Raw genomic sequence first — 12814 nt, 5'->3', positions numbered from 1 at the left:
AACTAAAATCCTGGATTAGTCCCTATTCACCTCAGTACTTCCCTATCCCCAGATTTTTCAAGATTTCCATAAAAAATCCGGCAGAAGAAAATAGGATTCTCTGAAATTTTCAAAAAATTTAACAGTTTCTATATTATCTATTCGTCTATTTACGAACGCTAGTTTTCCGAGAGAATTGGGAAGCTCAGTTATATTTGGGGAAACCCCGAAAAATTCAGCGATAGGGGATGCATTGGTTCAGTTAGCTTTTTGCTTGCTTGTTGTTGTTTTGTCTAAACTAATTTTTGTGTTGTTGTTGCCACAACTATTAATTTGAGACCAGTCAGTTGTGCTGTCTTTTGGCGATGATCTGTCTGAATATCAATTATTTCGTTTCAGGTGCAAGTTCACAAGTAAAGTCAAATCTTGAAGAAGTGGATTACAGTTCTCGATATGCTCTTGGTTTATTTTTCGATAAGGGGGTCAAATTAGATGAGCCGTGGTCAGGAAAATATGTCAATGATCATCCTATTTTCCGTTTCATTGCTATTGACAATAAAAAACGTGGTCAAGGTTTGTTTCATTTTTATTGTGTTACAGGTTGTACTTCCTAAATACTTATATAGTACTTTCTAGCAAAACCGTATCCGGGGGGAGTTCACAGTTTGAACGCAGGTAAAAATGCAAATATCCTAATTGTCGTAAAATGCATTTTAAAAAATTCTTATTTGGGACCTTAGACAAAGTTCATAGGAGGTAAACCCCTTCTGCTTCGTTCTTTTAGCACCCCCTCCCCTCAAAATAAATCTTTGAAAATCCCATAACCCTGCTTGCTAAGCCTTAGAAACTAGAAGCAGTATGAAACAAAATAATGAAATGTTTTTTTTTTTGTGTTTTTTTTCCGTAGTGTTTCTTTCCTAATCTTTAGTTTCATATATGTCTTCGCAATATACATCTAACTAAGAAAGAAAATTACAAGTTGACTCAGAATCCAGCTCAAACCCTGAACCACTCTAATTATAAAGAAAACTTGAAAAAAAGAAAATTCATAATTAAGACAGACCTTCTCAAAACCTTTAGAGGGGAGCCAGAACCTCAAATAGAGAAGGGACTGAGGTTGGACCTTGAAAACATATCGGAACCCTAATTTAGGCTGTGGGTCCATTTTAGGAAGTTTTATAAACCTATCCCAACAACTTTCTTAGATAGTGGAAATATGTTATACTAGACTTCTAGCGACACAGTGTGGTGTGATTAAATTTCGGATAGGTGGTAACCATTGTATGCCTCAATGCAATTCCCTAGTGATTTTCTGTATGCTTATTTTTACTACTACATTATACTGTGTATTTAATTCCACAAGGATCATGTATTTTGACTCATTAAATCTTTTTTGCGATTTATTATATACTAGCCGAAGAGCTTGTCCAACGATAGACAGATAAAAGAAAATTAATTGTACTCTACTCTTTTTTTATAAGGACAAGGACCGGAGAAAAAAATGATTTCCCCCCTTCCCTGAACGTTTCAGCTAGATCCCAGAGCCGCAAGACAAAATAGGGTATAGTCTACTTACCATACTGCGTATAAGTTCCTCCCATTTTTACAGAACATGCTGACTTTATGTAATCTCCCTAATTAGATATAGTCGCTTGCCTTTAGGTTTCTGGCATAAAAATCGCATGCTCTCTTGTGACTGGATACATATAGTGTATTTTGATTCAGTTAATCATCGCCCTTAACATTCCCTGAAATTTTCAAATTCTCGTAGCTCTTCTTAAGATCAATGTACATAAGCCCTTTTAACAACCTATACGTAGTGTCTTTATTGAGTGCAACATTCCCTGGAAATTTCAGCTCAATATCTCCCTTCCTCCCTTCTTGTGATATTGCAGATTAGCCCTTTTGACAGCTTGGATGCACGTAGTGCCTTTTGATTTAGTTAAAAACCACCGTAACATTCTTTAATAGTTTCAATTTAATACCCTTTGCAGCACAAGAGATATTGCAGATACGACCTTTTGAGCACCTGAATGCACATAGTGTCGTTTGATTTATTTCAACATCCCCCTAAACATTCCTGAAAATTAACTTAATACCCGTAACCATCCCTGAGATATTGCATAAAAGCCCTATTGACAAGAGTCTTTCAATTCATTTAATCAAAACAGTTATATTCGAAGTATACTGTATATATAATTGGACAGTTGTCTTCGTGAATTGTATGAAACCTCAAAAAGCTTTACCGACATTATTTAGAAATTTAAGATCGTAAAAGGATTTACAGAGGGCCCCCGATAATTCAACAAGCGTTTTACAGGACTTTGTCCAACTACCGAAATTGTTGGATTATAGAGTACTGCCCAAGGCTGTATCTAGGGGGAAGGGGGTAGTGGGTTTACCCCTCCTCCCTCTCTGAAATGTTTTGGCGACTCATAAAAACGTAATAAATCGCGTAAAAACACATTTTTGATGAGTCTTTCATTAATCTTTATCCCCCCCCCCTTCCGGACAAAATTCTGGATACGGCCTTGGTACCGCCTAACACTCTCTATAGTCAGGGTTACTTTACAAAAGAGTACCTTGTTATCCGAAAAATTACAGATCCAATGATAAAATTCTGTACTGTATGTTATGCTCTGAAGTGCAAATCATAGTTTATTGTAAATGTCGAATTTAGTAAATTAAACAACACAATAAGAGAGCTTACGTCTTACTATATAATTAATATTAATGCTGTGAAATTTACAAAAAATAACACTTTAAGTTAGGAAATAATTATGTACAAATAAATGTACATGTATACTAAGACAATCAGGAACTATGAATTAAAACGATAATATGAATTTATGAAACATGAAAATACTAATCAGTGTTTTTGTTTAACATTGTTGAAATGCGATGTAGTTATTCACTTGCTGAGTAGTTACAATTGAATCGTCTTCACCTTCCTGCATTATTATTGTAAAACTAGAAATATTTTTTATAATCCCTTCATCACACATTCCATAAAAAAATATTTTTCCTTTTGTCCATTACGCGGCATCAGATTTCGTCAAATTCCACCATTGACAAAGGGAAAAAAACAAATGTTACGTATTAAGTTCTCGCCAATCTACATTTGCGAAGATTGTCAAAAAATATTCAATAGTAACAGACATGTCGGCTTATAGGGGGCGTCGAAATAGGCGGGGGCCCAACCTATCCTTTATGTCTAGGTTTACTGAAACTAATTTAAAATCGTACCCATTTACGTCATTTATTACAACCTATCGGATCTTGCATTTTAACTATTTAATCAAGCTATTCAGCAACAGTTTACATACCAGCCGAGTTACACATAGGAGGAAAGTTTAAGTTTAAACATTATAATCAATATGACACCTGCTTCCCTTGTTTTGATTAAGCAGCTATTTTGTAGACGCAATTAAATTCTCATAACGATTATAATCGTCTGTTTGTTAATTTTTAATTAGCACTCTAATTATTCAGGCTTTTACATGCTACGGCTTTGACTTCCTGTTTTCAGATTTATATGGCTGCTTTTTCTTTAAGGCGAGGAAGGTGTGACCTCTCTTTGTCATAAACTGACTTGCTTGACAATAAGTCTTGATGTTTCGAATGAGGTTCTGATAAGAGCCTTGAGCGCGAATTAATACACGTATTGCTTGCGCTGGAAATGCCTTTGACAGATTAAGGAATTTGTTGAGAAAATATGCCACATTTCCCCAAACTTAAACTTTGGCTCTTCAATTGCAACGTCTTCTCGTTGCTAATGTACGAATGCGAATCTTGGGCGTTGTCCAACTAGCTTAAATACGCATCCAGAGGTTCTAAAATAATTGTGTCAGTCAAAATATTGGGTCGATGTATCATGTGAAGAATATTTTTCCTTTTACCATTTTAAAAATAATTTACCACTCTCTAATTACTTCTTATTTGCATTACTGCTCAGTTGTATATCTTAATACATTTTGGAAGCATATAAAACCCTTACAGGTACTACAAAATAGGGCAATAAGAATACTTGGAAATTTCTTACATCGACCTTCAAAACTTGAAAATCTTTCGGAAACTAAAACATTATTCCTCTCTTAAATTTGTTAGATTTAAATGATATACGAATATTAAATACTTCCGTATGGCATTTTCAAATCCAAAATTCTAAAAATTATTTCTATGACAAATCTCTGTTAATTTCACTTCCTCGTTTGGGTTGTCGGAGGTCTGGGATGTACCGAATTCCTTTGGTAAGTTCTGAAAGGTCAAGGTTTTTGATTAGGTACCAAATACCCTTCATTGCCAACAATTATAAGCTGAATGATAAAATTCTATTTCATCCATCCCAAAAATCTCAGCTAAATTTAAAAAAGCAAATATTGAAGATTTTTTGCTAAAATTTTGATTATTCACCATTGATGATGACAAATTCAATTATTTGATCTTCTTATTTGTGTGTTTTGTTTTTGTGTCCCTGTATCTGGAATGGCCTCCCACGCCCCTCCTGCCCGATATTTGTTTATGTACTTATCCTTGTTACTTCTCTTTTATGAGTTTTTTCTATTTTGTTTGTTTTTTGCCGTATTAAATTTTGGAATCATTATTACGATGAAATTTTGATGTTTTTTCTATGTTTTTGCACTGTCCCAGCCTTACGAGCTCTGCTCTCTGTTGGGGCATAATATTGTTTTTGTATTTTTTAAGTTGAATAAGGAAAAAGTTGAAGTTGAAGTTCAAGTCGTACCATCGGTGTTCACTCGTCAGATAAGATCACCAACACCTTTATACGAGAAAAGACGGAATAACCTCTTGCAATTGATAAGATTAAGAAATTGATAAGATGGTGTTACTGGGAACATAAAATGAGAATCAGCAAAGGTCGCACTCCCCATGATATTTAGCGTTGGATCCCTCACAGAATTAGAAGACGTGGAAGAGGAGATTTTTGAAATCTTGAAAATCGTGGAGAGGTTGTCATGGCACCACTGTTGCCTTATGTACCATCCAGTCTGGGAAGACGTAAGAGGGTAGTAATAGTATTTTTGTTATTACTATTACTTTAGTGACGTGGATAAAGCAGGTCTTTTCATGTTTGTTTTGGACACTTTTAGAAATATTTGGGGGCATTTCTTTAGCACTAAAGACAGGAGACGCAAAATGTTCTCCCCTTTTTCTTTCCTTTCTGAAAGTTTTTCTTACTTTTCTTCCCTGGCTGAAAGTTTTCCTCGCTTTTAGTTTCTTTTTTGTTGCTTTAATTTCCGTGTTTACTTCTAGCTGAGTCACCGCCATCTGTCGTTTTTCATACATCTGTTCCTTTTGGGAAGCAGCACTTAGAGAAAACACCGACGGAGGTGGAGCCAATATTACTTAAGGCAATTAAGGAGATGTTCCCAAATTGGCCAGCGCCAAGTTCTGTAAAAACACAGAAATGGCGATACTCTCAGGTTGGTTATATATTTTATAAAAACATTTTTTTTTTCGTAAACATTGTATTTAATTTTTTTTTTTTTTCATCTTTTACTAGATTTTGCCGAGACGGATGTCTGTATGAGCATCTATCTTCAATCTGGCGTAGAAGTTGCGGCAGATTAAGTGTAGAGAAGTTATCTTTCCATCTCTTCGGGGCTGACCTAAGGGGTGAGAACCATGCATGCGACCATGGAAGACTATTTCCGGAAGACGGGAATTTTCATACGGTGGATGGGGCCTAGCCACCTAAGTTGTTGCAGTTTTATTTTGCTTGATCTTGAGGCTTTCAAACAGCCTAATATTAGAGATCCTGTCCAGGTACGTACTGCCCGCAATACGGCGAAGTGACTTTGTTTCGAATGCGGCTAGGCGACGTTGGTCATCTGTTTTGAGTGTCCATGATTCACAAGCGTAAATCGCAATGGAGATAATAAGTGTGTTGAAGAATCTTGTTTTCAGCAGTGTCGACAAATTCTTGTTCTTCCAGATCGGAAGCAAACTCTTAATATCTTTCAAGTGGTTGTTATCGGACGTTATAAGGCTACCAAGCTAGGTGAGATCTTCGACCCGTTTTATGTTGTCACCACCGAGCTGGAGGCTTAAGCTTTCTTGGTTCTCCGGGTTTCGTGAACAGAGCATGGCTTTCGTCTTCGAGGAATTGATGATCATTCCAAAGCGGCTGGTGGTTGACTAGATTTTGTCTGCCTGGGACTGAAGTTATCATTTAGTTGGTATATGTTGTCTGCGTAAGCTAGTTTGTCAATCAGTTTTCCCCGACGAGGACACCTGACGAGTTGTCAAGAAGCGATAGGATAGTGGTAAGAAACAGGTTAAGCAGTTCCGATGAAAGCACGCAGCCCTGCAGCACACCATTCGATGTATCTTTGCTATCAGAAAGGCCTTCTCCCGTCATGACGCGGCTTCTGAGCTTTAAGTACATATCTCTGATCACTGATACTAAGTTTTGTGGCATACCAAAGTGGGGAAGAATGTGCCATTGATCTTCTCTCCATATGATGTCGAAAGCCTGCTGAAAGTCAATGAAAAGGTGGAAAATACTACGTCCAAGTTCAAAATATTTTTCCATAATCTGACGGACCGTAAATATCTGATCAGTTCTTAACCTGTTTGGGCGAAAACCGGCCTGATATTTTGGAATAACATTTGAAGATATAGCTCTTATACGCTCCAGTATTACTCTAGTGAGTATTTTAGCGGTGTGACTCGTAAGACTTGTAGGCCGGTAGTTATCAAAGATTGCTTTCGAGCATTTCTTATGGAGTGGAATTATCGTGGCATCACACCATGAGGAAGGAAAGTGACCTTCTTTTCAAGCAGCAGTAGCAATTTTTAAGAATAGGTCAACAAGGGGATCGCAATTTGCTTTTAATAACTCCGGTTGGATTCCATCTGGGCCTGCAGCTTTGTTTATCCTTAAACCCTTGATAGCCAATTCTATCTCAGAACAAAGTGGGGGGGGGCTTGGGTTTGCGGCGATTACAGGGAGAATGTTAAGCACCGAAGGGTCTGGGAGGATTGTTGAGCTTAATTTGCTCTCAAAGTGTTATTTCCATCTGGTTCGGATCCGTCTGTAGTTTGGATCTGGTTACCATCTTCATCGAAGAGGGCACAGACTTTCAGTCCCTTTTTTGTTTAGTGCCTGCACTTGCCTGTACATGAAGTGAATGTCACCTTTCTTGAATGCCATTTCGCATTGCTCACATTGTTCCCTTATATAGGAGCGGTGATCACGGCAAGTGGCTTTCTCTAACACACCTTTCAATCGTTCGTACATATCCCAACTTTCTCTACCTAATTTGTTAGTATGGTTGCGTTTTTCTTTGCATAATGAGATCATTTCATCTGTGATCCAAGGTTTTCGTCCCCCTTTGGGACTCCCAGTGTCGACTGTGCGACATCGCATATAACCTGCAAGCTACTCTTCACAAGAATATCGATGGCATCCTTTGATAGAGCTAGTGGGGATGCAGAGAGGAGATCAAAAATACTTTCGAAAAGAGCAGCGGTGTCTTTTCTCGGATAGTTTGGTCTCTTAAGAAGTCTACTCTGAATCTGGGGGGCTTTTTGGAAAATTTCGTGCCCGCTTTTATACATAGTTTAAATGAAGTCATAACAAGCAAGTGGTCACTATCGAAATCGCTACCAGCCAAAGTGACTGTGTTTGTGATGGAAGATTTCCAGTGTCTAGATGCGAGGATTTAATCTATATGATTCTGAGTCCCCATTTAGGAAGATCCAGGTTGTTTTAGATCGGGCTCTCTGTTTGAAGAATATGTTAGTGATAACCAGATCACTATCTCGGCAAAATTCGATTAGGTGCTCATATCTTTTGTTCAGCTGGCTATGGCCAAATTTACCTATCACGTCCTCGTTGTCAGATGGGTTATCACCGACAATCTCTGAAGTCTCTTATGACAAATGCTATATCTTTTTTTGGAACGGAGTCCGCTAGACACTGAAGTTGGAGATAAAATTTCTCAGATTCTTCATCATCTCTGCTACAGTCGGATGCATATACTTGGATGATTGTGAGATTCGCTAGTAAGTCTTTCAGGCGGATCATGATCAGACGTTCTGAGATGCGTGTTGCTGGAATTAATGATCTCCTAGCATTACTAGACAGTAGGAAGCCAACTCCCTGCTGGTGTTTCCCATCAGTGTGTCCTGACATAAGGGCAGCGTCATCAAGTTTTTCTTCGCCGTTGACCGGGAGGTGGGTTTCGGATAGGCCGACTACGTCTCAGTTGTAACGCTTTATCTCTTTCACGAGGATTTTCTTTTTTCCTTGTTTTGTAAGTGTTCTGATGTTGAGGGCACCAATTGATAAATCGATTTAGGTGATATAATGGCCTCCATGGGCGGAGTTGTCAAAGTTAAGGTATTCGCGCGATTTGCGGTCTTCGTATCGTTGGCTGCCCCGGACGCGGTAAATCTAAACGCATGGCCATCGTCAGTTTTCCTGGACGCGATAGCACCGGTTCTCACGTTCATTTGTTTGCTCAAAATCATCATAAAAGGGAAAAAAGGGGTTTCTTGGCTGACGTTAGGACAGCGATAAGCCGCTCCTCTCTGTCGCTAACAGGGGCCAACTATATCTCCTACGGATAATGTGCCCTTATGGCATCCTGCATCACCAACGATTTACCCATTGCTGGGGGAGGGGATTGGACCGGTGAGACGTGTTCACACGCCGGTTGGCACTGCTCTGTGCACATCAGAGGGGCCACCCTCCTCCTCCACCTGTATTTATGTCCCCCAGGTAAGGGTGTTCCAGGTTATATTTCAAGAACCCCAGAAATGGGCCCCCCCATTGGTCCGCACCTCCCATCTTCATGGAGGTATCCTACATATATATACAGGAGTTTTCCCTGTCCACCACCTGGGGACGCGCTGAGTGGCCTGGGGGAGGCCCCTGCTGAGAAGGTAACTCAGCAGGTACTTGTCTTTTATTACCATTAATTATTGAAACTTGGGAAAAGGAATGTAAAAACTCTTTATCTATAAATTTGTATGATTGGAAGAATTCTCACTACGAATTTGGATTCACTATCGAAATTTTCCTCTGAATACTATTAAAGATTCTTATTTTTAAACTTTTGAAAGTTTATAAATAACAAAGAGTTGCCAAGTCACCGAAGTGCCTTCCAGTCGATCCTTGATAGAAAAATTGCACTTACTCTAAAATTATGATATTGTGATTTAAGCTGATTTGGCTTGATAGTTTTAAATACGATTTAACTAATCTTTAATTTTTTCCCGTTTTTCTAGGTATCTAAGCCTTATCCAGGTTCACCAGGGTGCGTTGTATTGAGCGAGAATCCTCCACTTGTTCTCGCTGGAGACGCCTTCTCGCACTCAAATTTTGATGGATGTATTGTATCTGCCGAAGCAGTATTAAAGGAAATAGAAGACAAGCTGTAAAATTCCGGGTAGAGTTTTGCCTATGTTGTTTTTGTTCTGTCTCTTTGTGTTCCTTTTATTTAAATCGTTTTATTGTTTTTATTTCATTTACTTCTGGAATAAAAGTTGACAAAAAAATAGAATGAAACTGAAGACAATTCGCTGTTTCATGCTTCCTTGTTAGGAAATGCCATTGATTTTATTCCATTGATTTATGTTTGTGACGTATTTTTGTTAGCCAATGACATTATTCCTTATTTCTAGAGAGAATAAAAGCACCGCCTTCTCAAAACGGGCTTCATTGATGCTGAGCGACAATTCTAGACAAAAGGAAGCTAATTTCTGTAGGGAAAAATAACTGGAGGGACCTTTTTAAACCTGATTTTTGAGAAACAAAAAACTTCACCTTTTTAGGGGCTGATCGGTTCTTTAGTGAGAAACCAATATACTACTAACAGGTCACTGAAGTACCAAGCCGCCTGATGCCAATGCAGCTACGCACGCTCCTCCTCCATCCCAATCTATTCAAAGCCTTCCTCTTTACACCCTCCCAGGAAGTTCTCACTTATTTTAAATCTTTCTTTATGATACCCTCTTACCCCAACTGCTGACGACCTGCGGAGTTTCCGTTAAGCCTTCAACGATTAGCCGAAAAGGACAATGTTTGGCAATCTGTCATCCTTCATCCGCAAAACGCGCCCTAGCCATCTCGACCTTTCTCTTGTTATAGCCCTAGAAACCGAGATTGAACCACACTTTTCGTACAGCCTACTGTTTGAAATACGGCCAGTGACCGGGTACCCAGAATTTCTCTGGAAAACATCTAACAAATCTTCATCCGCTTTTTCGAGTATCCATGCTTCACAGCCATATTTTACCACTGTCATCACTGTAGCTTCAAATATTCTAATTTTGGTTTGCAGACTTATTGTCCTATTCTTATAAACTTTTTCTAAATGTGAAAAAAACATCCTGAGCCATGGCTATTCTACTTTTAACATATTTACTACTTCTACCGTCTTTATTAATAATACTACCAAGGTAACTGAAGCTGCCCTCCTGATCAATATTTTTGTTACCCAACTTCATCTTTTCATATTCGCTTACTCCTAGCCTTAGTGACTTAGTCTTCTTAACATTTATTTTCAAACCTATTCTAGCACCTTGAACTCGCAAAGCCTTAACCGCAAAAGTGTTATTCTCGTACATAGCACTAATCACTTTAATTAATTTGTCTGGTATACCATACAAGGATAAAACCATTACTAAAGCTCTTCTATCAACAGAATTGAACGTTTCCTCAGGTATTTTTAAATTATTAAAGTAAGAGTGATAATTTGGTCGACACATCCTCTACCTTTTCTAAAACCCCACTGTTCTTCTCTTAAAACTTTATCTACAGCATCTCTCAGTCTAAAAATTATCCTATTGTTAAGTAATTTGCTACCTACAGGTACCAGACGAATGCGTCGATAATCTTTCCAATTTCAAACTCTCCAGTTTGGTATTCAGCTGTTCCTGGAAAGTTTTTTTCAAATTCTCATCCTGAAGTCTACCAACATCATAACTTCACGGGAGTTAGTTACACTTCCGAAATTTCAGCTTTAAATTAACGCTAGAGACTACCGGATGGTATCTTTACTTTCAACATCAAAATAACAGCACTCCTATATATTTTAGTATCTTGTATTGACCCTGCCAGTCCAGGTTTGCTGTTTTACCATCATGTGAATAGCATGTTAACTAATGGACTATTTTATGACCAAACACTGTATTGCTTATAACTAGATTGTTATACTTACAAAATTGTAACAGTCTGTAACCATTGCTGTTTTCTTTTCCTACACCAAATTTAACCAGGCTAGGATACCATCTATCCCTATTTCTATAGACCTGAGCGTTAAAATCTCCTAATAAAAGCACCATATTTCCACCCGGGACCATGTCTATTCGCTCCTGTAAGTGTAAGTAAAATTCATCTGAGTCACTAGTATATCCGTCAGTCGGTTCTATAAAGGCATATACTGCTATAACTGATACCCTGAACTTTTTAGTCATAAAATGAACGATTAGTACTCTATTATTAATACCTTCTCCGCCTAAACAAGACTTAGCAGTTTCCTTATTCATCATGAGCCCTACTCCCTATCTATGTACGCCATCCTTCCTGTCTGAGTAAATAAATTCTATATCACCTAATTTCATGCTTCCCACTCCTGGGATATGAGTTTTTGAAACTCCTAATAAGTCCGGTTCGAATTGTCTGAATTTGTCTGTCAAAATGTCGATGCGATAGTTATGTTTTACCGTCATAACGTTCCAAGTTCCAATTTTCATGGTCTTTAAATCATTGAAATAATTTTGACCTCAGGAAAAGCAGTGGTCCCGAATACCAGTACAGGACGGGAACCAACACATCTTCTCAAGTCTACACCAAAGCGCTTACAGCAAGAAGCTAAACCAGACAGCAAGAAGTCCCTGGAATCTCCAGTATGAATGAAGGTTTTGTGCAATCCTGGGCCCATCTTGGTCAAAACATGATTCTCTTCTATCAACAAGAGTCGAAATCCTGCACAGACAGTCTCAAGCCTATTAACTCCAATTCATTTTATATTCATGCCTAAAAATATTATGCTACTACGGGGAGACAATCCATAGTAGATAAATTAGGTAGGAAGAAGTTTTTCAGCTAAAAACGCCCACCAAAATAGACCAAGCCTAGAATAATTATCCATTAATCAGAATCCTGTGCGACTACAGTTCGTTTACTAAGCTATAATTTTCTCGAGGGGTGCCACTCCTCAAGTCGGAATAAAGTTGACTGCAAGATCCCCAGTCTTGCAGGTACCCCAAAAGGGTCGAGGCGGCCCTTTGCAGAGGCTCTTGTCAATAGATCTGGATCTTACGTCATGCCGTAGTTGTCCTGCTATAGAGGATCCTCCCACGTCGGTCTTCAGTATCACCATGCAATTTAACCCATTACTGGGAGAAGGTTTGTAACTCACGGGACGTGTAGCCAAGCTGGTGGGCCCTGCTGAGTGTACATATAAGGGAAATTCTTCCCCCTCCACCTGTATTTATGACCCCAAGTGAGGGTGCCCTGTTTCTATTATGGATCCCCCAGGAACAAGCCCCCCTTGGTCCCTCCTTCCTATAGAGGTGCCCTACAGATCTGTAGGGTGTTCCAATATCGCAACGTGGGGACTGGGGACACGCTGAGTGGCTTAGGGGAGGTCCCTACTGAGCAGTACATTCATAGATATATATATATATATATATATATATATATATATATATATATATATATATATATATATATATATATATATATATATATATATATATATATCAAACAGTTCGTGGTAACAAATTGTAGTAAGGAGCGACCCGGCTCAATAGTAACCGAACCTCTAAAAAACGGAATTTCGATACCAATAGTTACATC

The 12814-nt window shown here is 38.5% G+C and overlaps 1 protein-coding gene across 1 annotated transcript in view; it reads left to right on the top strand.

Annotated features, from left to right (window-relative positions):
- LOC136032154 (renalase-like) overlaps nt 1-9527 on the top strand; it is a 46669-nt gene extending 37142 nt beyond the window's left edge. The window contains exons 5-7 of the mRNA XM_065712337.1: nt 379-552; nt 5254-5423; nt 9238-9527. Of these exons, the coding sequence (XP_065568409.1) occupies nt 379-552; nt 5254-5423; nt 9238-9390 (497 nt within the window). The 3' untranslated portion in view covers nt 9391-9527. The remainder of the gene's footprint in view (nt 1-378; nt 553-5253; nt 5424-9237) is intronic.
- Nucleotides 9528-12814: the final 3287 nt, after the last annotated feature.

Source organism: Artemia franciscana, chromosome 10, assembly GCF_032884065.1.
Source record: "Artemia franciscana chromosome 10, ASM3288406v1, whole genome shotgun sequence".
NCBI lineage: Eukaryota > Metazoa > Arthropoda > Branchiopoda > Anostraca > Artemiidae > Artemia > Artemia franciscana.
The sequence above is the reverse complement of the archived record's forward strand: the minus strand, read 5'-3'. Positions and strand labels throughout refer to the sequence as shown.